General features: G+C 40.6%; 1 protein-coding gene across 2 annotated transcripts in view; it reads left to right on the forward strand.

Moving 5' to 3' along the window:
- The window catches only part of KIZ (kizuna centrosomal protein), a 135,616-nt gene that overhangs the window by 65,829 nt on the left and 42,144 nt on the right, over nucleotides 1-27,643 (forward strand). For both annotated transcript variants that reach the window (XM_041732552.1, XM_041732551.1), the window contains 2 exons: nucleotides 17,561-17,674; nucleotides 24,416-24,560. In XM_041732552.1, the coding sequence (XP_041588486.1) occupies nucleotides 17,561-17,674; nucleotides 24,416-24,560 (259 nt within the window). The remainder of the gene's footprint in view (nucleotides 1-17,560; nucleotides 17,675-24,415; nucleotides 24,561-27,643) is intronic.

The following is a 27,643-nucleotide window of genomic DNA, read 5'->3' on the forward strand; positions in this document are numbered from 1 at the left end:
TTCTGACCTTTAAAAATCTATTGTTAACCTATTTTTACATTCTTCCTGGATAATATAAGTACCTTAAACACTGTACCCCCATTTACTCCCTGTGTGTCTATTTTCTTTTGTTTCTTTTGGTTTTTAATCACTGTCTTATTTTTCTCAAATCTCTAGTAATTTTTAATGGCTAGCATTAATTTTTATGGGAGCATTTTCAGAGTGATTTCAGACCTAGGAAGTTCTCTGAAGAAGATTTACCTATGCTTCTGGCAGGTGTCTGGAGCAGAAGCAATCTTGGATTCTTTCATCCAGGTATGAGGATTTTGATGGCTTGGAACCAGACTTTGGTCCCTTTGATTACCAAACTATTCTGTTTCACCCTTATCTGCAAAAAGTAGCCCTTTAAGGTTCCAGTTCAAAGTGTGGATGACTTATTAGGGTTCCCTTCTTTAGTAGACCTGAACATCAGTTTTTATTCTCCTAACTCTGTGAAGTTGTCTGAGCTCTGCTTAGCTTCTCAGGCTCTCAGCCCCCTCTTCTGGAATTGGCACATGCTCTTCAAAGAAAAGTGGCCCCACATATTAGGTTCATTTCTTTGAATTTCCTTTTTCTATATTTTGATCTTGTAATTCTTCATTACCTCTCTAATGCTATCAAAGAGATTTTTCAAATATGTTTTTGTTCTTAGTGCAAGGCTTCACGTTCATTACCTAGGATGCCATTAGGAGAAGCTGAAATCCTTGTCATATGCACTTTTAAAAATAAATTTTAGGGATCCCTGGGTGGCGCAGTGGTTTAGCGCCTACCTTTGGCCCAGGGCGCGATCCTGGAGACCCGGGATCGAATCCCACATCGGGCTCCCGGTGCATGGAGCCTGCTTCTCCCTCTGCCTATGTCTCTGCCTCTCTCTCTCTCTCTCTCTCTCTCTGTGACTATCATAAATAAAAATTTTTTAAAAATAATAAATTTTATGATTGAAGTATAGCATAACGCAGGAACAAATCATCATGATACACTGTTTGATTAATTATCACAGAGTGGACATCCCTAATAGCCCTGTTCTATCAAGAAGTGGTATCAGCACTGGAAGCTTGCCCTGTGTGCCCTCTCCCTTCTCCTTCATCATCACTTTGACTGACTGCTGCTTCCTTTCTGAAGACCAAGGAAACCAGATATCACTGGGCCCCTTTTGGTTTTTTTCTTTTTAAGATATTTATTTATTTGACAGTGAGAGAGAGAAAACACAAGCAGGGGGAGTGGGAAAGACAAGGGGAGAAGCAGGCCCCTTGCTGAGTAGGGAGCTCGATGCAGAGCTCGATCTGAACTGAAGGCAGACACTTAACCCAACTGAGCCACCCAGGCACCCCATCATTGGGTCCCTTTTAATTATAAAATGCATAGTTTTGGTCAAGGCCTTCCTAATTTGGTTTGCCTTTTCCCCTTTAAATCTGTTACTTGGAAGGTTTTCTTCCCTTCCATTTTATCTTTCTTCCCTGTATGAGTCCTCTCAAGTCTTCTAACAATTTGTCTTTTTAGAATGCACACAGTACTTTCTTGTTTTCCTGTATGCGGTTACTAGAGAGGCTTCTAAATTCATGACTGTCTTTTCACGTGTAGAATATGCTATTTCAGAATGTTGTTCTGTTTTATACCCATTTACAAAAAAAATCATCCAGAATATGAACCTGTTTCTTTACTTTTATTTCTCCTGTCAGGCAAATGCTCTCTCTAGTCCCCTTTCTTTAACTACAGATGATCACAAGAAATAAATCAGGAATGCACTTATTTGGTTTAGAGTTTTCTCTTGCTCTCTGCCTGCTGTAGACATGTTTGAAATCACAGAAGGCATGACAGAGCCATGACCTCTTGTGGTTATGATCTTGGATCTCCTTTTGGCTGGTATTACAATTGACTAACTGAACTTGACTTCTAGTTCTCACCACCTTTATCAGATTAGTGTTCTTCAGCTCCAGCATCTCATACAGTGGCTGCCACATGTTGGCATTTGATACTTAATTAGTTAAAGGCAATGTGACATGGTGGTTCTAGAAGTCAAGATGCAGGGACATCATGAGATGAAACAAATGGCCAACTTGTTTTTCTTTTTTTAAAATTAATTAATTTTTTGTTTTGTTTTGTTTTTGTTTTAAGTTAGAAACGAACTTGTCTTCTGTCTTTCTTACTTCTGATTCTTGGCAATTTGATAAATTCATTTCCTAGCATCAAAGAGTCAGAATCATGACAAAGGGGACATTTTGTTTTACTTAACATTTTTCATTGAAAAGTGTTGGATTAAAAAAAAAAAAGTGTGGGATATGATGCACTCACTGTAAGTATAGTTTGTACTTAACATCAGTATATAAGGTTACTGCAGAGCCCCAGAATTCTGGGAGTTCAACAAGGAAATCATCATCCAAATGGGTACGACCAGAAGTTTTTCTAAAAAATGGGATACTTTCCAGAAAAAAGATATGGGTATACCTCATTTTATTGTGCTTCACTTTATTGCACTTCTGCATTTTTTACAAATTGAAAGATTAAGACTGCAGTGGGAAGTACCTACAGATGTGGTGGAAACAGCAAGAGAACTAGAATTAGAAGTGGGGCCTGGAGATGGGGCTGACTTGCTGCCATCTCATGAGAAAACTTGAACGGATGAGAAGTTGCTTCTTATAGATGAGCAAGAGTAGTTTCTTGAGATGGAATCTGCCCCTGGTGAAGATGCTGTGAAGGTTGCTGAAATGACAACAGAGGATTTGGAATAGTACATAAACTTAGTTGATAAAGCAGTGACAGGCTTGAGAAGATTGACTCCAGATATGAGATAGGTTCTCCTGTGGGTGAAATGCTATCAAATAGCATTGCCTACTACAGAGAAATTTTTCATGAAAGGAGAGTCAATTAACACATCAAACTTCATTGTTTTATTTTAAGAAATTGCCACAGCCACCCCAGCCTTCAGCAGCCACCACCCCAGTCAGTCAGCAGCCATCAACATAAAGGTGAGACCGTCCGCCAGCATAAAGATTATGATTCACTGAAAGCTCCAATGTTGGTTAGCAGTTTTTAGCCATATTTTTTAATTAAGTTATTTACATTGCCTTTTTAGACATAATGCTATTGCACACTTAATAGACTACAGTATAGTATAAAAATAACTTTTATACGTACTGGAAAATGAGAATATTCATTTGACTCACTTTATCCTGTTATTTGCTTTATTGCAATAGTCCCTTTGTTATGATGGCCCAGTACCGAACCCACAATATCTCTGAGGTTTTCCTGTAATCACGGCTGAAAAGTTATCATAAAGGAAAATCACAGACTAATCAGCTGTGGGAATCTCTCTGAAGCAAGCACATGTGAGCAGCTAGAACAGGGTCAGCCTCCAGCCCAGGAAGGGAAAGGCTCAAGGCAGAACCGGGTAGTTTGATTTCCAGTACAGATGTGGGGAGAGGCAGTGAGTCCAGGGGACAACAACTTGGGAGGTGTCCCTTGGAGTGGGACAGTGGTGTTTTATTACACTTCACCTGGCCTCCCTGAAATCCTTTATATTTTGTTAGAGTGTGGCTTAAGGTTGTTCTACGAATTTGATATGCTAATATTTATAATAATAGTGATAATTTCTATTATGTTTGAGTGCCATGCCAGCCTCTATATAGACATTATGTCATTCATGACAGCAGTCCTATACAGTAGAGGTGCCATTACCTGCATTTTACTGATAAGGGGACCCAGAATCTCTGCAGGGACTGCGTTCCACGAGACGCCATCTCCTACACTCTGGAAGGGCAGGTGAGCCAGGCCGGCTTTCCTACTTTTATGGCTCCAGAGCTCCCTCTTCTGTGGTTCTCCCATAATGTTTCTAAGTGTGGCTTCTTACTTTCTTGGATCTCTTGCCTCTTTCCCCTATTCCACTTTAAGTGGAAAGATTCATTCTTTCTTATTGTCTCAGTTCAGCTCAATTTAGGACTTGCTTCCAGCATTTTCTTCTCAGGGCTGAACTCCGCTGAGAGGGCACTTAGACTAGTAAGGTCCTAGAGTCACAGGGCCTGCACTGCTGCTGCTGATCCTGCCCCCACGGCAGCCTTTGTGTTCTCATCCTTGAAATGGACCTGCAGACCCCCTTTCAGATGGGCTGCTGTCCTTCCAGTGAGAGAACCACCTGCCGATGTGGAGGTTCTTATGTTCTAGGGAACATCTTGTGTCCCTTCACTGTCCCCCCACTTGCTTCTGCAGTCGCAGATGTCATGGTTTGGATTGCTATCAGGAGTTAGTCACACTCCCTCATATTTTGTCATCTAATTTTATAATAGATATTTCCTGTGAGTGTTTGGTTTTTGCTCTCCTAATCATTCTCTTTCATTTTATAAAGGGAATTCTGAGAAGTTTTTTTAAAAGACCATGCTGGTACTATTTTCTTTTTACCATTTGATATATCAGTAAATTACAACAAATGGAGTGGTAAGATACCATGCCGCAGCTCTCTGGGAGCCAAACAAAAGATGGAGGGTGGGGGGGAAGAGGAGAGAAGGGAAGGAGAGAAGGGGAGGAGAGAAAGACAGATGAGGGAGGCTAGTGAGAGAATGTAGCAGACCTATACCTGTTCCAGGGAGGGAATAACAGTCAGGCCAAATCCTGCTAGGAATGTAGCAAAACTAGACCTCAGAGACTGAGGTCCTTTCCATTTCCTTGCCCTGTCACCCCCAGTGCTGGCCTCATCCTAAGGTCAGGAGCAAGTTGGCTGCAGCAGTGCTATTATGGACTGAATTGTGTCCCCTCAAAAGTCATGCCAAAGCCCTCACCCCCAATTTGATGATATTTAGAGACAGGATCTTTAGGAGGTGTTAGAGTTAGATGGAGTCATGAGGGTAGGGTCCTCATGATGGGAGTAGTGCCCTTATAAGAAGTGACATGAGAGAACTTCCTTTCTGTCTCTACCATGTGAGGACACAGTAGGAAGGCTTCTCTACAAGCCACCAAGAGGATCCTCACCAGGAACCAAGTCAAACAATATCTTGATCTTGGACTTCCTACCCTCCAGAGTTGTGAAGAATAAGTTATTTAAGCCACCTAGTCTGTGGTATTTTGTTGTAGAAGCCCAAGCTGATGAATACAAATAACGAAGAACCTCATCTCAACACCACAAAGATAGATAGCAAAGATAGAAAGACATTCACTCTTCTCGAGTCTCTTTATTAGGAGCAAGGAAACCCTTCAGTAAATAGACTTCCTCTAACATCTCATTGACTAAAATTCATTATATGCCCATTCCTAAACCAGTCATTAGTAAGGATTATTATAATGAGCTGAGATGGGGGGAAACCTTTACTGTAAGGGGCCAGATAATATTTCAGGCTTTGCTTCTCCTCTTCCCATCCCCTTCTTCTTTCCCTCACCCTCCCTCTTTTTAAATCTTAGCTCAAGAGTTGTACAAAAGCAGGCTGTGGCTGGATTCCGTCACCCTTGGCTTAGAATAATTGTGATTTACTTCTGAATGAGGGTTACTTGAGGGGGAGGTTGATTCCTGAACAAAATTGTCTTTCTGTAAAAGGAAAGAAAGGATCTGGACATTGAATAGGCAACCACAGTGTTGCTACACTTGGTAAAAATAAGTTTGTGGATGCAGGAAATAGGCAAAGGAGCTGTGTCCAAGAGACAGAACTCAAATTTTTTATAATGAGTATTTTATAATTAGTAAAATAATTAAACTGAAGACAAGCCCCAAAATTATCTTTTGGAAAAATTCTAAAATTAGATTGTGTGAAGTTACACAATTCTATGAGTATATTAGTAAAAGCCATTAGTAAATACTTTAAATATTTGAGTTTTATGGTATGTGAATTATATCACAGTGAAGCTGGTTTTTTCAAAATCTTCCAAATTCCAGAACAAAGACATGTCTTGCAGCTCTGTGGTGTTTGCCCTGTGGAGGCGAGGGCACGTTTGGTTGTATGGCTGGTTTTAGAGCTTTCACTGGTGGCCTTAGAAATCTTCCTATAGTGGGGATGCTTTTGATGACCACTTTTTGGACATATATATTAAATATCCTTCATGCCATAGAAGATATTTTATATTTTATAATCAAATGCTTAGCATGCTTGTAATAAATATAAAACTGATGCAGGGGCGCATGGGTGGTGCAGTTGGTTAAGCAACCGACCCTTGGTTTCGGCCTAGATCTTGATCTCAGGGTCCTGAGATGGAGCCCTGCACTCAGCACAGACTACTTGGGATTCTTTCCCTCTTCCTCTTTCTTCCCCTCTGCCCTTCACCCCAAATATAATCTTTAAAAAAATAAAACTGACGCAGAAGCAAGAAATTACTGAATATTTTTTCCTTGCCTCTTTTAAACTTTATTTATTACTCTTTGTGTCCATTAGGACTCTTTCTGTTGTATTTACCCTATGTTAAACTCTTAAGTCAAAGAGAACTCTACTGTTGTACAGCAAGAAGTCCAGTGGTAGATGGTCTGCAGGCTGGTTTCACCAGGGCACAGATGATGCCACTCCTCTCCTTTTCTTGGTTCAATTTCTCCTGGATTGGCTCAGTTTTCAGGCCCAGCATCCTGGTGGCCTTTGTCCTGGCATGCTGAGCAGAGTCTTTCATTGGCTCTGATCTCGTCATTGGCCCTTCCCCCCTCCACAGTCACTGTAGCAAGGGGAGAGCACCACTGGCTTGCACCTGGACCCCATGCTTCACCCTGAGCCCCATCCAAGTGGGTGGGCTAGGATGGGGGAGTGGTTGTTCATTAGAGCAAAATGGCAGTGTTACAGGCAGGCTGTTGGGTGGCAAATCTTCACACTTTCCTTCTCTCCATCCCTGACTTCATTTCTGCATTTGGTTGCCTATTTTATTCCTCCTCCTTCAGTGTCTTATGGCTCATCTTTCCTTTTATTCTCTTTAACTTATATTTTTTATGGGCTTCTGGAAAAACCAAATGCAGTTTAAGGTAGGATTTAAAAAAGAATATTGAGCCTGATAGCTGAGTGGGACAGCTTCCCTTCAGTGATGGCTTTTGTTAAGGAGTGTATGCGGACAAGTAGATGAGACAAGGAAAAAAACAAAAAGTTAAGCAAAAAGTGAGACTTTGATATGTTTGCTTGTACTCTTATACTTGATCTCACCATTTTGAGCCCTAGTTGGGAAACTGACACTATTGCCTTAACCCTACAGGAGAGATGCAAGGAGCAGTTCTGAATCCTCTTGTCTTTTGTGGCTTTCAACTAGTTGTCAAACTTTTTTTTTTTATTTTCCTTTTTCAGTGTAAATTTATTTTAATTTGTCCTTTTGATGGACAGGGTGTGTGTTTTAATCTGCTTAAAACAATTCTGTTTGGTTTTTTTATTGCAGTGACTCTCAGATATATTTCAGTAGAATTATTCTGCAGTTGAATAAAATGATCTTTTCCAAGTTGGTAGGAGAATGAATCTTTGTAATTTTGGGAACTTCCTCAAAATCATTTCACTAAAACTTTGGTACCAGCTACTGCCTGCCTGCTTGAAGATAAAATGCAGGCATGTGAGTAGCAGATGAATAATAATGAACCATGTGGGAACAGCTGATCTTGTTAGCTTTGACAGATTGTATTTTTAATCATGGGTCTATGTGCTCATGGTTTGATTTTGATATCGCATACACATTATTCATACGTGTATATGAATACATAACATATGTGATGAAATACATCTGTATTTCGTGCTGTTTTGCAAAAAAAAAAAAGTTCTGTGAATTCTGGTGTTCTATCACCTTAAACACTGGAAAGCACTACTTTCCAGGGCAATTGAATCCCTGAAAGAATTTCCGGGATGGAATCATGTGACTGATGATCCTTACTGATCAGCTGTGTTATGTATTAAAAGGACATGCTCTGGACACAGTAGGTTTGGAACATTATTACATCTGTAATCATAAGCACGTTTGGAATTGATTCCTACTGTTTTTGAAAAGTGCACTTAGCAGGAATCAGGGATGTGCTTGCCTGACCCCCCTGAACTCTGACACAGAGGAGACAGGCCTTTTCACCTGGTTGCCAGGCTCTACCCAGGAAGGCCAGCTCACTTTCCCTGTTTTCTTGCATGCATCCTGCCTCTCCTCCACTGTTAACCCATTTATTCATTCATAAGGATGAGTCAGCATCTTCCACATTCTTGTTTCTCACTTCGTCTTTTGGTCTTTGGCTTCCTCTGAGCAGCTTCTTGTGAATGCACATTTGACTAGTAAATTGATTCAGCTTCTTCATTGTGCTACAGTAGTGACCCTGTGAAGGGCCAGCAGCACGCCAGCACAGTCTTTTCAGGACTCCTCCATTTAACTTTCACCATCCTTGCACAGTAGAAGTGTTAATCACAGTAGAAGTGTTAATAGCCAAGTCCTTAGTGGATCTTTGGTGGCAGGTGCCCTCCCTGGGGAGCTGCCACTCCCATGTCAGTCATTGTGGAGGTGGGCCCAGAACTTGGAATCAGAATCCAGAGAGGGAACTGGCCTGCTTCTCTGAGCTCCCCCTCAGTAGGGGTGACTGCACAGGACCCCATTCCCATTCGTCACTTATTGGCCTCCAAGGAGACTTAACTATGCCACGGAGGTGGAATATTAATTTATTACAGGGTTTGAACGTGGCAAGAGTCCTCCATAAGCCCATTTAACCACCCCATGGTGCCCTCTGATTTCCCTTCACCCTGGATCCCCTTACATGCTATAACCCTTGCCAGCCCAATCTAAGGCTCCTTTCCTCCCTTCTTTTAATTAATTAATTAATTAATTTATTTATTTATTTATGTTAGTCACACAGAGAGAGAGAGAGAGAGAGAGAGAGAGAGAGAGGCAGAGACACAGGCAGAGGGAGAAGCAGGCTCCATGCACCGGGAGCCCGACGTGGGATTCGATCCCGGGTCTCCAGGATCGCGCCCTGGGCCAAAGGCAGGCGCTAAACCGCTGCGCCACCCAGGGATCCCCCTTACCTCCCTTCTTATACACAGATGCACACACATATACCAAGACAGGCAGACATGTAACAGCTCAGCAAAAGTCTGATGCTTGGTTTTATGGTCCTCTATCAGTCATTAAGCCCCAATGAAGAGGGTTCTGCCCTGACAATATCAGATGCCCTTTTACCAAAAAGCACCCCTTTGAGTTTAATTATAGAACCGATTAGGGATCCCTGGGTGGCGCAGCGGTTTAGCGCCTGCCTTTGGCCCAGGGCGTGATCCTGGAGACCCGGGATCGAATCCCACCCACGTCGCGCTCCCGGTGCATGGAGCCTGCTTCTCCCTCTGCCTATGTCTCTGCCTCTCTCTCTCTCTCTCTCTCTGTGACTATCATAAATAAATAAAAAAATTTAAAAAAAATTACGGGATCCCTGGGTGGCGCAGCGGTTTGGCGCCTGCCTTTGGCCCAGGGCACGATCCTGGAGACCCGGGATCGAATCCCACATCAGGCTCCCGGTGCATGGAGCCTGCTTCTCCCTCCGCCTGTGTCTCTGCCTCTCTCTCTCTCTGTGACTATCATAAATAAATAAAAAATTAAAAAAAAAATTTCAAAAAAAAAATTATAGAACCGATTATGATGATGCATAATAAGCAAATGTTTATTGTGTTCATAGTATTTTTCAAACTTTTCCAAAATGCAGGGCCTGATTGTATTCCACTTTTTTCTAAAGATTTTATTTATTTATTTATTTTATTTATTTATTTATTTGAGAGAGAGCACACAAGAAAGCACAAGTGGGAAGAGAGCAGCAGAGGGAGGGAGAAGCAGGCTCCCCACTAACCAGGGAACCTGATGTGGGGCTTGATCCCAGGACCCTGGGATCATGACATGAGCCAAAGACAGACATTAACCGACCGAGCCACCCAGGTACCCCGTGTATTCCATTTTTGAAAAGGCATAAAGTTGCATGATAATAAGATTTAGCCTCCATGATCTTTTCTGCAGCAGATATTCAAAGCCAGGTAGCTTTAGGGAACCAGTTCCATAAATCCACTGTGTGGACTCAGGACCCAAATGACAGCACCCTTCTGGTGACATGTCATTGGTGATTTTTTTTTTTTAAGATTTTTATTTATTCATGAGAATAGACAGAGAGGAGAGAGAGAGAGAGAGAGAGAGGCAGAGACACAGGCAGAGGAAGAAGCAGGCTCCATGCAAGGAGCCCGACGTGGGACTCGATCCCGGGTCTCCAGGATCAGGCCCTGGGCCCAAGGCAACACCAAACCACTGAGCCACCCGGGCTGCCCTGTCATTGGTGATTTAAAAGACACCTTAGGAGCAAGAGTAAATGTTGCGAGTCTGGTAAGGATTTTTATCAACCAGAGTGTTAAGTTTGGGATCCATAGATTAGCAAGGAGAAAATGGACTGGAACACTTATGCATTTCACAGAGGATATCTGCAGCCATAAGTACTGATTCTGGGCTACTTAAAACTCCTCCTAAGTTCAGGCTGCTTATCTCTCTTTAAGGGCAGAAAAAACACCCATTACAAATTCTCTCAGGCTGTCCAGTGCCTCATTAAGGAACTTGGGGGGGGGGGGGTGGTGGCATGAGAGAGGGAGTAGTTCTGCGAATTAAAGTGGAATAGAATGATGAGGTCTGTTTTGAGGCCAAAGTGGGGGAAAAGGCAAGGGTTTTGCTTGTGCGCCTCTGCTACAATACAGAGGACCTTAACACAGACGGACAGTACCCTACAAAATGTAGCCCATAATTCAAGCTGTCAGCTTAATCACACTGTTTCCAGGTAAAGAGAAGGAGCCCTTGTTTCCTGGGTAAAGAGAAGGAGCGTTGTTTGCTGACCCCTGGTCCTCAGCCTGCAGCGGACTGCCCCACTCTGTTGGCCTTTGTGTCACTGTCCCCTCCTTCCCCCTTCCCTCCTTTTTGGCATTGTGCTCCCTTCAAGTGGCCCCCTGGAAGGGACCACCCAGGGTGCTGTACAATGCTCCCCACCCCCACCACCGCCCCCTCCCCGAGGTAGCCACCAAAACATAGGTTTTGTAAGGCAGCCCGTTAAAAGAAAAATACTGTTTAACTATGTATGTGTTTGTCCTTTCTACAACTGTTTTGTGTGGCCAACAAAACCCCGTATACAGACTTCACTGTGGCCGCACATACAGCTGTTCCAGCCATCAGGTGTCAGGCTTGAGATAGTTGCTTCCAGTTTATTTTCCCAGGGTACTAATTCTTGATGCAGTTTATATTTACACATTTGGATTTATGGTCAGGATATTTGATATCAAAGCAAACAAATTGCACTGGCTTTATGAAACTCTTATCTGTAGTCTTTGGAGTTGGTGACTTGGCATTGCTCTTGGTTGAAATTTGTCTGTAATGCTACTTAACAAAAGCTAGCAGCCGGGGAATTCGGTTCTCAATAGCCATTTACACCTCTGTAAAAGGATTAGCTCTGGCCAATTGTTACACTGTTTAAATCTTAATTTGCATCTTTATGGAGGTAGAGATTCTAGAGACCTCTCTGGTTCTCTGTTGTATTTGTGTACCTATGGGTGGGAGGTCACTGGAGGTTTTCTCTTATTGGTGAAGGTGCTAAATTGCTTCAGGGTGACCAGTAAGCTACACAAATTGAATTAGCGTCCCAGGTTGGGTTTTGACTGACAATGGTCGGCTTTGATTCGTTAGTTATATTTTGTAGCAGTTGTGGTCTGAGTGTTTGGTACATGAATGCACACTCTGTTAGTTCTGTTCAAACTTAAGAATCCTTAAGGTCCTTAGGATTTGAAACATTCGTTGTAATCAGCAAATGCCCATGGGAATAAAGTGTAAAAAATCAGAACCCTAACTGGATAAAACGATGTTTATAAAAAGTAATCTTTTCTATCCAGACCACGTGTTCTTAGCCTTTCTTTAAAGATCAAAGCCTTGTTGCCTTTAGGAAGGAAGGTGGGTCAGACCAGTGAGGAGGAAGAAGCTGAGATACCCTGGCCAGTGTTGCTGTAGGCTCTGGGAATTGGAAACAAAAGTCGGTTGAGTTGCCTTTTTCCCACCTTTCTGTGTATGGGTTATTCCTAAATGACATGCCCCTAACCTTTGGACCACCTCTTCGAATGATGCCTTTTCATTGTTGCTCATTTTGAAATACAGATCTCCTTCCCCTAAAATTTTGTTCTGGAAGTGACCCGCTTGGGTGCTTTATGATCCTTTAGTTGCATTAAAAACACGGTACATATATATCATAAAACTTTTTTATTTTTTATTTTATTTTTTAAAACTTTTTTTTTAATTAACTTTTATTGGTGTTTAATTTACCAACATACAGAAAAACACCCAGTGCTCATCCCGTCAAGTGTCCACCTCAGTGCCCGTCACCCATTCCCCTCCAACACCCGCCCTCCTCCCCTTCCACCACCCCTAGTTCGTTTCCCCGAGTTAGGAGTCTTTGTGTTCTGTCTCCCTTCCTGATATTTCCCAACATTTCTTTTCCCTTCCTTTATATTCCCTTTCACTATTATTCATATTCCCCAAATGAATGAGAACATACACTGTTTGTCCTTCTCTTTTTTAAAACTTTTTAAAAGTAACGTTAGATTATATAAATGTTGCAAGCCAACTCATTGCCATTTACAGTCAGTGATTACCATACTTTTTTGTGTGTGTGATTACCATACTTGAGACTATTGTTCCCTACCTGAAATAAAACCTGAAAGTTGAGCCTGTAGTGCTGCAGCTGCAACACTTAAATTCTGTCCCCAAAAAAGCTAACACCCACAGGAATGGGACTTTCTATATCCCTCAGACAGGATTTTAAAAAAAAATTTTGTTTAGGTTTTTGTTTTGCCAAAAAGTAATTCTCAGTTTGCAATCCTGAAAGAAAAACCACAGCACCTTTTCTCTTTTCCTCATTTTTTTTCAGAAAAACTGTATATTAATTTGAGTGTTCCCATTCACCTGGAAAGGGTTGTTTTCTTTCAAATCATTTCCAAAATTCTACATGACTAAAAAATGAAAGTGAAGCTAAGAAGCAATTACTTTAAATTTGGCCTGCTCAAATTCTATGTATCGTATGCTATAACCCTGTTGGGTAAAATTAAATACACTTCTTTAGGGATCCCTGGGTGGCGCAGCGGTTTGGCGCCTGCCTTTGGCCCAGGGCGCGATCCTGGAGACCCGGGATCGAATCCCACGTCAGGCTCCCGGTGCATGGAGCCTGCTTCTCCCTCTGCCTGTATCTCTGCCTCTCTCTCTCTCTCTGTGACTATCATAAATAAATTTAAAAAATTAAAAAAAAATAAATACACTTCTTTAAAGTTCCATCTGTGTTTCTAATGATTCTTTATCAACCAGCAGGTTTGTCCACTTGCTGGACTTAAGAGAATGGACTAGTGCCGTGTGTTGATGCCAGGCCAGTCCACACATTCCTGTGGAAAGACTGGACCTGGCCTCATCAGACTGAGATCCCTCCAGTGAGGATTATTTTGGTTGGAATGCAAATGAAAGACATAAAAGAAGTTAAGATCTTAAATTCCAACATAGTCAGTCTTTCCATAACATATAGTCTTTAATCTTTAGCTCCATTGCTTTGAATTCTTAAATAGAGTCATTTGTAGCAAAGGGCTGATGGATATTTTGTTAAGGCCAGGTAAAGCTATTAGAAATGCTCAGCACAGACTAACTCTTCATTTAGCCAGAGAAGCTCCTGAGTTTATCGAAAGTAGACCTAAGCTCTCTGTGCAGAAGAATCCTTATGGCCCTCTGACTAATCACTTGTTGCTCGGCCCTACCTGGGCTGGTCTAACAACAACCATGTAAAAACATACTGTAGAAATAGATGGGACATGACTTTCTCTAATCTGAATTTAAATCTTGGCCTGTCATTCAGCACATAGTGTTGTTAAGGATGTCTTCAGTGTTGTGCTGAATGCTACGTGAAACTTAAAGTAAGATAAAAATTCTCAAGTCCAGCTGCTGATTCCAACAAGCTTTTGGTTTTGTAGAGCAGGCTAAGCAGACATGACATAACTAGAGGTCAGTTCCATACGATGAAGGATGCTGTCTATACAGTGAGTGCTAAAGGAAGTCAGGGATAAGAAAGAGCCCTGAACCGAGCTACTCAGAGAAGTGCCTAGACAAGTGTGAGATGAGCTAGTCTAAGGGAACCTGACATTTGGATTGAGCTGCTGGGAGATGAGCAAGGGTCATGTGACTGGACGATCCGATACCCTGAAACACTGGCTCACCTTGCAGGAGGATGGGGGAGCTGCAGTTGGAGACAGCAAGGGGTGCCTTGTCTGTAGAAAATTTATAAACAATAACAAAAAACTGCTTTCTCTTACCACCATTCCTAAGAATGGCAAATATAAAATACTCCTCCCTGGAGGGAAGCTGTTCCCACTGCAACACCCCATACACACCCTGCCTTGGTATACCAGCATCCCAGAGTATCTGCTAACTTCTACTACTATACTGGCATTTTAGAGAAGGTGCACAAACGTCAGGCCATGGTCCTTGTTCTGGAAGTCAGACTAAAGGCGTTCTAAGCTGGAGATTCCACACTTGCAGACAGGCTGTCTGCCCAGCACTGTATTTAACCTTCTTTTGAATTAATTATCACATTTGTAAATCTGGGAGATGTCATATAAACATAAACTTTGAATTTGTGAATCTCTGGCTTGTCCTGAACTCTTGGAAGATCAGCGTCACTGAGGCACCACAGTGGGAGCCGTGACTGATGAGCCCTTGGCTGGTAGCGCCCTTGGCTGGTAGCGCCCTTGGCTGGTAGCATGGCCCCAAGCCTTCCGATCCCCAGCTCGATCCCCAGCTCGTAGCCCCCACCATGGGCGCTCACGACCTCCACCTCCACCCCCACTGCTGCTCTCACACTTCTGTCTCTTCCCCTGCCAGCTGGAGCACAAGCTCCATCTCCTGGCTGGTTTGGGGCCTTAAGGTTTCTCCCTTCATCAATAGCATCAGCAGGGCCACCAGGCTGACCCTCTCTAAAACTGCTTTCAAGAAACCAACCAAAGCTCAGAAATCAGAAAGGTTTATTGCTATTTTCTCACCAGAGTTTTATATTGAATTTTATTTCCCATTATAGTTGCCCCTTGAACAGCAGGTTTGAACTGCATGGGTCCACTTATATGTGGCTTTTTGTCAATAAATACACTATAGTAAATGTATTTTCTCTTCCTGATGAATTTCTTTTTTTTTTTTTTTTTTTTAAGATTTGTTTATTTATTCATGAGAGACACAGAGAGAGAGGCACACACAGGCAGATGGAGAAGCAGGCTCTCCATGGGAAGCTTGATGCAGGACTTGATCCCAGGACCTCGGGATCACGACCTGAGCCAAAGGCAGATGCTCAACCAGTGAGCCACCCAGGCATCCTTCCTTATGATTTCCTTACTGTCACGTTCTTTTCTCTAGCTTACTTTATTGTAAGAATACAATAGATTACACATATGCAAAATGTGTGTTAACAAACTATATTATCAGTAAGGCTTTAGGTCAGCAGTAGGCTATTAGAAAGTAAGTTTGAGGACAGTCAAAAATTATGTATGGGGATACCTAGGTGGCTCAGTCAGTTAAGCATCTGACTCTTGGTTTCTGCTCAGGTCATAGTCTCAGGGTCGAGCCCTGCTTGGGGCTCTATGCTCAGTGTGGAGTCTGCCTGAGATTCTCTCTCCCTGCCTCCACCCCTCCCACTGGTGCGTTTTCTGTCTCTCTCTCTCTCTCTCTCCCCAACAAATACATCTTTAAAAATAAATAAATAAAATTTTTGTATGGATATTTGACTGTATGGGCTGAGGGGGGTTGGTGCCTATAACCCCCGTGTTCTTCAGGAGTTACCTGTACTAATCCTGTCACCACCTGCACCAACCCTTGTCTGGCCAAAATTGTCTACTTGCTGATTTCCCACCCCTCTCACTTAGCATTTCCTGTCACCTTTGCTGTGCCACTCCGAAGCTGTCTAAATACTGACTGGTAGAGGGTCCTCCTCACCATTCCTGATTGTCTGCCCACTGATTCTGAGCTCCCCTTTACATCTCTAAAATTGGCTCATCACTGGCAGACTTACCTTCCCCTTCTTAAGAGCAGGTGTTGGGCAGCCCAGGTGGCTCAGCAGTTTAACGCCACCTTTGGTCCAGGGCGTGATCCTGGAGACCTGGGATTGAGTCCCACATCAGGCTCCCTGCATGGAGCCTATTTTTCCCTCTGTTTCTCCCTTTGCCTCTGTGTGTGTGTGTGTGTGTGTGTGTGTCTCATGAGTAAATTAAAAAATAAAATCTTAAAAAAAAAAAGAGCAGGTGTTATAATGTGAATTGAGTGGTGGCAAGATAAAGCCTTTTAGGAAGAATTAGGATCTAGATTTTGCCCCCAAAAAAGTATTCATAGGTCCTGTCAGTGATATAGGCCAGGAGGCTGGAAGCTTTTTGGCAGCAGAGCTTCAGACTGAAGGTCTCAACCCAGGATCTGGCCCACAGGGACTAAGAATCCAAACTGAGTCTAGACAAGAGATCAGGACTTGGCAAGGAGCTGGGGCACTGACATTGTGTCCCAGAGCCTGGAATAGGTCCCAAATCCAGAGGGTCCATTATTATTTCCTGCCCAGAGTAAAAGCCTGCATCAGAGTAGAGAGAGCAGAGGAAGGAGGGAGGACTCTGCCTGCTGTTGTCTCTCACCCTCCCATAGGACAGAGCACATCTCCTTTATCCTTGTGCTGTCAGGCACATGGCTATCAAATGGATCCAGTAACTTAACCGACTATAGAAGTAATTACAAATTAGTAATATTTTGCTAATGTGTTGCTTTAGGAGTTGCTTCATTTTCATTTGGAGTATATATCGAACATTCTCAACTGTGATTATCTCCTTTGAAATAGAAATACGTTTTGTTTTTTATATCCTATCCAATAGCTTTTCAGGATCATGCTTTCCATCAAATAGACACTTTTTAAAAGGAAGTTACTAGCCAATCTCTTTGGAGGCTAATGGTGCAATGACAGACCTAACTAGAAACAGTGGCCAAATTGTCAAACTCTGCCAGTCCCCCTGGTAGACTGGAAGTAGATAATGAAGGCTCAAGCCCCCTTCCCACGCCTTCCTGTTCTTACTAAGAGTAAAGAAAATTTTATTGTAGTGGATCTGAATGGAGAAATCATAGTCATTTTTCTGCATTCGGAAATAGAGGACGTAACCTATACTTCAATCAGCAGTTTGCAATTTCTTAGCAGTGACAATTTAAGTAAATTTCCCACAAGTTGTGGAGCTCTAACTTTGTTATGATTGACAATATAAAATTAGCCTTTTCTGCTGTTAAGATTATCTAGCATTCCTATCAGTCAGCTGCAATGTGGAATGAGATTGCACAGCTGTAGATTAAGCAACATTGAAGTCTCCAAAGGGTTAACAGTTACTTCCTCTGATGGATTTAAAACTGCCACATACCCACAAACAAGTTTTTCAAACTGCCCCATTTTACATTTTTGTCGAGAGACAGTCTAGTTGCTGCATTTTTATGTCTAGATTATATTACAGATATATTTCAATAAACCACGAAGAACCGCCATAGATTCTAAAAGCGGGCTGTCTGTGCTTAAATAAACATCTCATGCAGCACCTGTTTTATTTTATAGGCTCTATAATCGCAGTGACATTCTGAAAGAAGACCTTGAAGCCTGCAGAGCAGCTGTCCTTCACCAGCTTCCGAGACTCTTACCTGAGGGTAGCAGCGATGAAAAACAAGTCAGGTATTAATCACTGCTGAGGTGGAATGACTGTTCTTGCTCCAAGATCCTTACAAATGTAAAGGATCACAGAGTTGCAGACTGCTAGCTCACATGGTTACCACTGGGGTAGATGCTTGCAGTTGTCAATTTAACTTTTTTACAAACTGTATCATTTACTTTTTTGTAAGAGTATTTGTTTCTGTTAATTGGATATATCCACTCAATTCCCTGCTCATAGCAGTGTTTTAAGGGCTTATTTGTGGAGTGTGAGTACAGGTAGCCTTTGTCTGGCATATTAGCATACTTTGAGAACAACCCAGTATATGATCCAAGGTAGCCATCGCCTAGAGAGATGCATTCCTCAGTATCCAAGGTCATGCTAGTGATACAGACCTCCAGTCTGTAGGTGTGGTCACTGGACCAGCAGCCTCAACAAGACCTGGGAACTTGTTAGAAATACGTGTTTTGGGGCCCCACCTCAGACCTACTGAATCAGGAATCTGGGGGTAGGGTGTGGCCATCTGGATTTTAATAAACCCTTAAGGGAACTCTGTTTCTTCAAGTTTGAGAGCCACTATTCCAAAGATGTGCCTTAAATGGCCACAAATCTGGGATAAGACAAGAGAGAGGGAGTTAATTAAATGTAGGGTAGTTGGCACATATGAACTATATATAACTCATATATTTTCCTAAGTCGCTCAGAAATCCATTCCATAGTCTCTACCCACCTTTTAGGCAAGCTGGGTTTCTTTTCATGACTCAGAAGTTCTGTGGCATTAGGCCACTTACTGAGTTCATAGAATCACAAATGTGTAATGTGCGTAATGGTTTGTCCAGTACTCTCATCTGGTAGGTGCCTAATTTATGTGGCATAAATGTTGCCAGTGTTCTTTGATTTGTATTTTGAGGATTGACTATGTTTCCTCTTATAAAAATATGTCCTACCATTTACTAGCAGAGAACAGATTATTACTCAGACCTGGTCAGCAGATGGGTGTCTGTGAAAGCCTTTCTGCAAGGACCTTCTGTGGCTGAGAGCTTGGGAGGGGCTCTTGGGGTCTGCTTATCTTACCTCCAACATCACCTTCTCTAACTTTAGTGCACCAAGTAGGCTGTTTTATGTTCGCATCTTTCTTTAGAACAGAATTCAGACTGTCTAGCATGTATTGGATACCATCAAGGCATGAGAAAGGAGGATAATGGTCTCTAAAAGGGCCTTATCACAAGAAAACTTGGCCAATTGAATGTTTCCATTTCACAGACCACGATGAGCTTCACAAGTCCTGAGTGTATTTAATTTACCTTCTGTATCTCCACTAGTGATCCCCAAACTATAGGAAATGTTGGAAATGACCTTCCTAGTCAGTAGCTTTTCAGCCTAAAGCAGTAAAGGCAAGAAAATCCACTTCCATGTATTTATCATGTGAAATAAAAAACAGCAGTCTTAAAATACTCCTTTACAAGGTAGTGGAAGAAACTGCCTGGGAGGAATCTTCCTGAGCTCTATAGGTTGATTGGTGCTTATGTGGTGTAAGGCTCTTTGTCCCTCTTTTTCTTTCTCACTGCTTTTTATATCTGTTGATATACTATTTGGCATAAACCACAGTTGTGGCATGTGGCATAGGAAGCATATACGCATTTATAATTCTCATACAAACTGACTTGTTAGACTAAATGATTCATTGTTGGACTCTCTTAACCTAGGTTGCCAAACTGATTGTGGGTGAGAAGATATAATATCTGCATCTACTAGACTAACGTTTGTTATAGTTTCTCAACATGCATGATAGAGGATTGATTTTCATTATGAAAAGTTGCATTTTATATGACTATTGATCTATAGTTGTGTATAAATCAGCCTTCCCTAAGAAATGATTCTTCTTATAACCAACACAAATTTTAAAATTAATATCTGGAGGCTTCAAGACTGTTTGGTTACCATCATCATTTTTTAAAGCTAGATAAAGAAGTCAAGAATGGTTACTAATGTCAGTGTTATGTTCTGTTACAATTAGAATTGTCCCATGTACTGTGACTGGCGATACTATTTAATGCACACTGTCACTGCTTCGCTATCTAACCTTGGAAAAAGTGCCAACTCTTTATAGGACCTGTGAGAGACAAGTAGTCAGGTCTTTAATACATGTTCTTTTTAATGATTTTAACCATGGCATCTGACTCCACCCTGCCGTCCTTGCTCTAACCAGCTCCCTGCACCCCTCAACACCCAGTAGTTATTGCTGGGTACTCCTCTAAGTGAGATATTCCTGTCTGCTTGGTGATCTGCCCTGGACCAAACTAGTCAATTTGATAAACCATTCCAGAAACACATTCAGAGAGAATGATCTGCTTCTGTTCCTTGATTGCTAATGATTCTGGTGTCATTGAAGTCTAAGCCAGGCAGAGTAGGAAGCCTCTAACAAGTTATGAACTCCTTAAAACCCATTGAATAGAACCATGTTTGATGTGGCCAAAGTCCTGCTTGTGCCCCTGACCAAACCATGGCAATGGACATCTGTCTCTTTAATCTCATCTGTAATATAGGACACCTGCCCCATAGTATACTCTAAAAGATAATGTGAAGACTTCCAAATTCCTGCTCATAAAATGAAGCATCTTAGAAGAAAAAAAGACCAAAACCATTACTATCATCATTATTGATTTAGTGTTCAAAGACCTTCATTTGAAAGAAAGATTTTCTATTAGGTAGGGGACCAAGTCGCTATTGTAGACAATTATGAACCACTAAAATATGATTCATGACATTTGGAGTACTTGATAAAAATTTTTGTTCATCATTGCCTTTGGGAAAACATTTTAACATAAAAACAATTACTTATAAGTAGTTTTATATGATGAGCCATTATGAGACTGTTTTATTTTTTTTCCAGGTGCAACTAATTAATTGTCTCTCTTAGTGGCTATTCTCAAATACAGTTGCCCAATTGTGTTCTCAAACTCATGCTTAAAAATTGAGTCAGCTTTATATTGTTTGAATTACAGTATGTAAAAACCTCTTTATTTTATTCTGCCTGTATTCAGAATGAAAATCAAGGTGTTTATTAATTTGTCTGCATTTAAAACTTTGGTTGGTCAAATTACCAATCTGTTGTAAATCAGTTGTGGTTAAGAAGTTCTGGTTCATTTGTGTTAATTGCAGGTTTCTGATTGGAAGCCATTCCAAACATATGAAATTAATTATAGATTCGAGTCTCATCTTTTGTTATATATATATATATATATATATATATATTTAAAGATTTTATTTATTAGAGAGAAAGAGAGGGCATGAGCAGTGGGGAGGGGCAGAGGGAGAGGGAGAAGCAGGATCCCTGCTGAGCCAGGAGTCAGATCATGACTTGAGCCGAAGGTGACTCTTAACTGACTGAGCCAACCAGGCGCCCCTCTTTTGTTATATTTTTAATCAAACTTTGTTTTCTCTCTGTACCACCGATATTACAAATTTTCCAAGAAAGTGGGCAAAAGTGGAAAAAAACCTTTTTAAGTTCTTTGTACCACTTTGCGAATTTTCTGATTTGGTGTATTTATGTAGAACCTTGGGAACACCTCATGCAAAGACAGCCACGGCTCTTGCACTCCTTGCCCAATCGATCCTGAAATAAATCTGCAGGAAAGCCTGGTTTTGTGCTTTAAGTGTTGACTTAGCTGTTCCAAAGTCACAGATTCTAGATGCTGTAACTCCTTCAGTAGTTCATTTGCTGTTTCACCCTGTGCAAATTGATTAATGGTTTTGTCCCTTTGTGAAGTTTGTGTAATAATTGTAGGAAACTTTAGCTTATTCTTCATCCCAGGACCTGAAGGATGGTTATAGTTGGTGAGGATATTAGTACCCCGAGTCTTGCCTTGGCTTTGTCTCTGCAAAATCACGTGTATCAATCACCTGAGAGACTGGTCTCTGAACATTCAGTCCATCCCAACTAATTTAATTAATTTAATTCATCCTAATTCAACTTGTTTTCAAGTTTAAGTCAACCTAGCAAAACATGCTTTCAGACCAGAAACAAAATTGATTTACTCATTATAAGGAATACAACAGCTGAATAGACTAGAATTTGCTCCTGTCCTGTGAATGCATTTTCCCAGTAGGGAAATCTATTGTGAAACCAAATGCAGATGGATGTTCGTTCATTTATATAGAATCAGAACAAAGGAATTGGGTGGCATTATGACTTCAGTGAAGTCTGGAAGAAACTAAGAAATTCAAGTTGCTGAAGGAGCTTTCTGCCCAACCAGCCAGAAACTTTGGAATCATTCTGGAAAGTTTTTAAAGAGTTTCAAGGATCGCCGTGACACATCCTACTTTATGCAACTGTTCGTTAGGTCAAGCAAAGATTATAACAATTAAGATGCACTAATAAGGTTCTGAATTATACATAGACTTACTTTTTTCCAAGCATACAGAAAAATAAAAGGAACTGTACAGTGAGCGTCCCTATATCCACCACCCAGATCTACCATTGACATTTTACTGCACACCACACCCATATCTGTCTTTCTATCCTTCTGTTTATCTCAATCTCTTATTTTTGTGAATTTACAAGTAAATTAAGTAAGCTATAGACATTAGTATACTAGGTTTTCTTTTTAACTTTTTATTTTGAAATTTTAAAAAATTCACAAAAGTAAATATAATGAAATCCCATGTATTTATCACTGGGATCCACAATTGTCAACATTTTTTTAGTCTTGTATTATCTCTTTTTCTCCTCCACACTCTTCTTGAGTCATTTAAAACAGACGATATGTTTCATTTACAAATACAAGTACTTACCTCTCTAATAAATAAGCATTTAATACATAACTGTTTAACAAGATTCCTTATCTAATACCTATTCTTTACCAGTTGTCCTTGATTGTCTCAAAGTCTTTTTACATTTGATTTATTTGAAAAGGATCCAAATGATATTACCCATAAACTGGTGGTTCAACCCAGATGCAAGATTATATTCCAGACCAGCTATTTTGGCAAGATGACATTGTAACTATACTTTTTTTTTTTTTTTTTTGTAACTATACTTCTGTTACACTTCTGCAGGCAGCACGTGGTGGCTGATTGTTCCACTGTTAGTGGTGCTAGGACTGATCCATGGGTTCAAGCGTTGGCATGCTGATGCCTTTAGTATGGTATTTACCATTATGCAATTTTCAGAAAATTATGATCATTTCTTAGATGCAGTCATTAATTTGGATTTACAAAATACTGACTAATTCATTAGTTGGAAGAACTTTGCCCATCAACTACTTGGTAGTCCTGAAATGTGTTTTTTTGACCACAAAAGTGGGATAAATGATTCTGTCCCTTTACTTACCAATTTTCAGAATGAGTTGTGGCCCTAGCATCCTCCAAAAGTTTGTTGGTTGGTTAGTTATATTTTTAATTGTGGTAAAACACAGCAAAAGTTACCATCTTAACAATTTTTTTTAAAAGATTTTATTTGTTCGAGAAAAAGAGAGCACGCAAATGGGGGGGGGGCGGGGGGACAGAGGGAGGAGACCCTATGTGGGGCTTCATCCCAGGACCCTGGGATCCTGACTGGAGCTGAATGCAGACACTTAACTGAGCCACACAGGAACATCCTCCCCACCAATCTTAACCATTTTTAAGTGTTCCGTAGCATTAAGTACATTTATATTATTTTGTACCAGATCCCCAGAACTTTCTCATTTTACAAAACTGAAACTCTATACTCATTATTTAACTCTCCATTTCTTCTTCCCTCTAAGCCCCTGGCAAGCACCGATCTGCTCTGTTTCTATGAACTTGACCATTTTAGGTACTTTATGTAAATCAAATCGTGCATTATTTGCCTTTTTGTGACTAGCTTATTTAACTTAGCATGATGTCCTTAAGATTCATGCATGTTGCAGCATGTGACAAGATTTGCTTCCTTTTTAAGGCTGAATCCAAAGGTTTTTATTATTTTAAAAACTTACTTTTTTTAATTTTTCACATGAATTCATGATTTTCCTATATTTGCTGTATATCAGTCGATTGGAGTCATGATTCTTTTTGGTGCTCAAATTGTCTCGTCTTGGGCCAGTGGGATCCCCTTCAGGATAGTCTCTGAGGCCTTTTGACATGATTCAGTAGTCTCTGATAGCTTCCTTTGTGATGCCAGGATGTTCCAGGTTCATCTTGTCCATCTCTCATATGCAAGAGATATACTACATGCCATAGTCTGGGCATATAATTTAGGTACACTTTTCAATTCTTTCCTAATATTCTCTTAATGCTTTTTAATTGCAAATAGACTGTAGTAAGAGTCTAATAAGGATAAACTGATGTTAAAAATAAAATGTGATTGGTTTCTTTTAACTACACGTAAGAGGAACCTGACCATCTATGCTGTGATTTGAAACCAAGGCTACATATTAGAACCACTCTATGAGCCTTAAAAAAAATCCTAATGGGCAGGGCACACCTCAGTCCAGTGTTACTAGATTTTTTAAGGGTGGCACCAGGTACCCCAGATTTTGCAGAGCTCCCTACGTGGTTCCAGTAGGCAGCGAAAGTTGAGAATGCTAAAATTTAGTGGTGAAATTATAACCAAAATAAATGAAAAAGAAAGGAAGATAATCTAGACTCTGGAAATTACCTCAGTCCTGAATATATTAGGTTCCATACTTTTCTGGATGAACTGTCCTTTGCTAACTTGAATGTGGTACCTCTAAAAATGAAGGCATCTCGTAAATAACACAATACTGCAAATCTCTAACGCGTCTTCTGTTTCTGTTTTATAGATTTGAACATGCACTAGCAGCAGGCTTGAGGGCACGATTGGGTCAGCATGTTGCCACCTTGAAAGAACAGGATAATTCTATCAGAGAAGCGGCAGCTAAACCATCTGAAGTTTTCTCAGTTAAAAACATGAACCAGACAACAAGGGTCAGTAATATTTATTTTTTTTAAATAAAGTTTCAAGTTTATGCAAATGATTCATTTGAGGACATAGTCACATTCTTGACAATGGTTAAAATATCTTTTATTTATTCATTCATTCATTCATTCATTCATTCATTCATTCGAGACAGAGAGAGAGAGAGAGAGGCAGAGACATAGGCAGAGGGAGAAGCAGGCTCCATGCAGGGAGCCCAATGTGGGATTCGATCCTGGGACTTCAGAATCACTCCCTGAGCCGAAAGCAGACACTTAACCACTGAGCCACCCAGGTGTCCTAAAATATTTTTTTAAATTTTACCTAATAAGTGAAGTTTTATGATTTGTTTGTTTTCACTTTCTGATCTCAGGCCTTTTGCAGTTTTGTGTAGGAATCACACAAGCAAAGGGGCACCCGAGGGCATGAAGATGCTAAACAGATGAAGCAGATGGAGCTGATCCCCAAGGAGAACATGAAGGAGGTCCCAAAAGCCAGGTCTAGAGCATGCCCTGTATAGTCTTCATCATTCTCTAGAAGGCCATATATTCAGAGATGGCACTCCTAAGTTTAATGACATGTCAGTGTGTCTTGTCTCAAAGTATGTTTTCTCACCTCTATCTGTAATGTAGGGTTTTCTGGCTTGGATCCTTTTTAAGTTTTTATTTTTATCATGTTCAAAGTCCAAGGATTTGACATGTGCCCCTCCTGGAGGCAAGCCTTACCACCCAGGACTGAAGTCAGACACCTCTCTCACTGTGCAGTCCAGAGTCTCTGCTATTGCTCCCTTTCCTGAGCCTTTCAAAGCACCTTCAGTCCTTCCCATGCCCCCTTTCTTTGCCTCTTTAATTAAAAGAGAGGAGGAAGAGGGTTTTTTTTTAAGCATTTCAAACATACACACATAGAATGATGTAATGAATTTAACATGCCTACCCAAGTTCATGTGTGTTGTTACCATTACACTGGATTTGTTTAAAACTTCATCTTCTGCTTCCTTCCCCCTACCCCATCAGTCCCCCCCACATCACCCTATACCTCCTCTTCCTCCTCTTACCTGCTTCCTCCCCCCTTTCCTTCTTCTGAAACCAACTATTACAAATATAGATACAGCCGCATGTGCCTTTCACAGATCCCCTTTCCCTTCTCACAGATAACCTGGGATGTATCCTTCCCACACATTTGCATTTTACTGCATATTTGTGTGATTCAGTAAAGAAAGAACAATATTGTTTAGGAAAAACAGAACCTGTGTTTCTTAGGTCCATTCCATATCTGTTGATAATTGTAGTTCTTAAGAAGGATTTTTGTTCTCAGGTTTTATTTAGTACTCTTTCATAGCAACATTGTTTCCCATTCATTCCATTCACTACAAATACCTCACATCTTTGCCACATCAAGGGTGAAAGAAATATTGGTCTACTGCCCTTTGCTATCCAATTGTCTCATTATTTAAGTTGTTTATAGTAGAAAACATATTCCAAGTTCAGACAACCAATTCACTCATAATTTTTCAAATAATAACTCCAGTATTAATGAAAAGGGGGATGCCTGATGAAGAACTTAGAAATCAAATGATATTCTGCCTCCCTTAGTAGATCTTTGGTTCCTTTTTAAATCGTCATGACCTCATCTTCATGACAATAGTGAAAGTTACCAAAAAAGTAATGATGAAGCCTGTCCTTAAAAATAGAAGTAAGCAGGCAGTTTCTGTTAGTTTGGGACTGAAGAAATGTGCAACCCTAAAGAACTGTGTTGCCAAAATGACTTGAGCGTTGTGAACTCTATAATAAAATGCTTGTGTGGGTTCTAGGACTGCTTTGGTTTACACAGTCATCTAGTCACAGTTAGCAAAAATCAAGTTTCTCTGAGTCATTTCTCATCATTCATTGAAACAATATACACAGTAAATAGTATAGTATGGGTTAAATATTTCTCCATAGGTAAAAATCATAAAACTAAGAGATTTTCAAAATTTAAGAAAGCTCTACTAGAAATTACTTGGTGAAGAATCTAATGAAGCTCAGAAATATTTACTTTGATCTCTTGGGTAAATGGCTAATTAAACAGCCACATGTAAATGATGTTTACCTGTGGGTCCCTTTGCTGTCAGCTGGAGTCAATCCCGTCTCTTGAGTAAATACATCATTAAAGCCGCCGAAACTCGGATTATGTCCCCTCGAGACCAGATAAGATCCACAGCACCTGCATAACCTATTAGGTAATTACATAATTGAGCTGCATGCTTTTAAATCAGAAAAATTTGTAATTACTCTATGTGGGAAAAAAAATGAGTTGGGTGCTTCATTAAAACACAAAGTGCCTTAATACTCCTTTTCTCCTAAGTGATGTCTCTTTCTGCCCGGGAGAACTTCTCCAGGCAAAGCAGAGTAGCTTCCTCGTGTACCCACAGAGAAAGTCAGTCCTGTCCCCCACCACATATGTACCGCCACAGAGACATGTGATTGGTCACAGAAATCCCTTCACCTCTTCCTAAATGATGGACTGTTTTTTTATCTTATCTCTTGAATGCTCCTTTGCTGGCCCATCTGAATACTTGCTCATTTCTTTTAATTGCTACATAGATAATCCCTTTTTCTTTCTCTTTTCCCCTTTTCCTCCTATAACTTAGATATAACTTGAGAGCATTCTGTTTTAAGCTGTGAATAATTACTTCTGATGTGTAAGAGGAAGGTCAGTTAAATCTATATATTAGGAGAAAATGTTACCTATCTATTGCCATATTCTCTTGCTTTTTTGTATCTGCATTAATAGCACTGATATACATATAGAAGAGAATTTAATTTTACTAAATATTTTCACATTCGTTTTCTGTGTGTATTTATACCACCCATCACAGAAATTGGATTCTTAGGGGTAGCATATTTTTTTTAAAAAACCTAGCAGAAAAAAACCCCTCCAAATTTGGAATATTAAAGTAAAAAAAAAGAAAAGAAAGTTGTCTATTGACATTGCAGTGTGTGGTTTTTAATATTTAATATATTGACAAACATGGACTGTACTATTTGTGTACAAAGCTTTTCTTCCCCCACTTGTCACAAATGGACTTCATATCATCAGATGTTCTACATCATTT

The sequence above is a fragment of the Vulpes lagopus genome, chromosome 18 (genome assembly GCF_018345385.1).
Source record: "Vulpes lagopus strain Blue_001 chromosome 18, ASM1834538v1, whole genome shotgun sequence".
Classification (NCBI taxonomy): Eukaryota; Metazoa; Chordata; class Mammalia; order Carnivora; family Canidae; genus Vulpes; species Vulpes lagopus.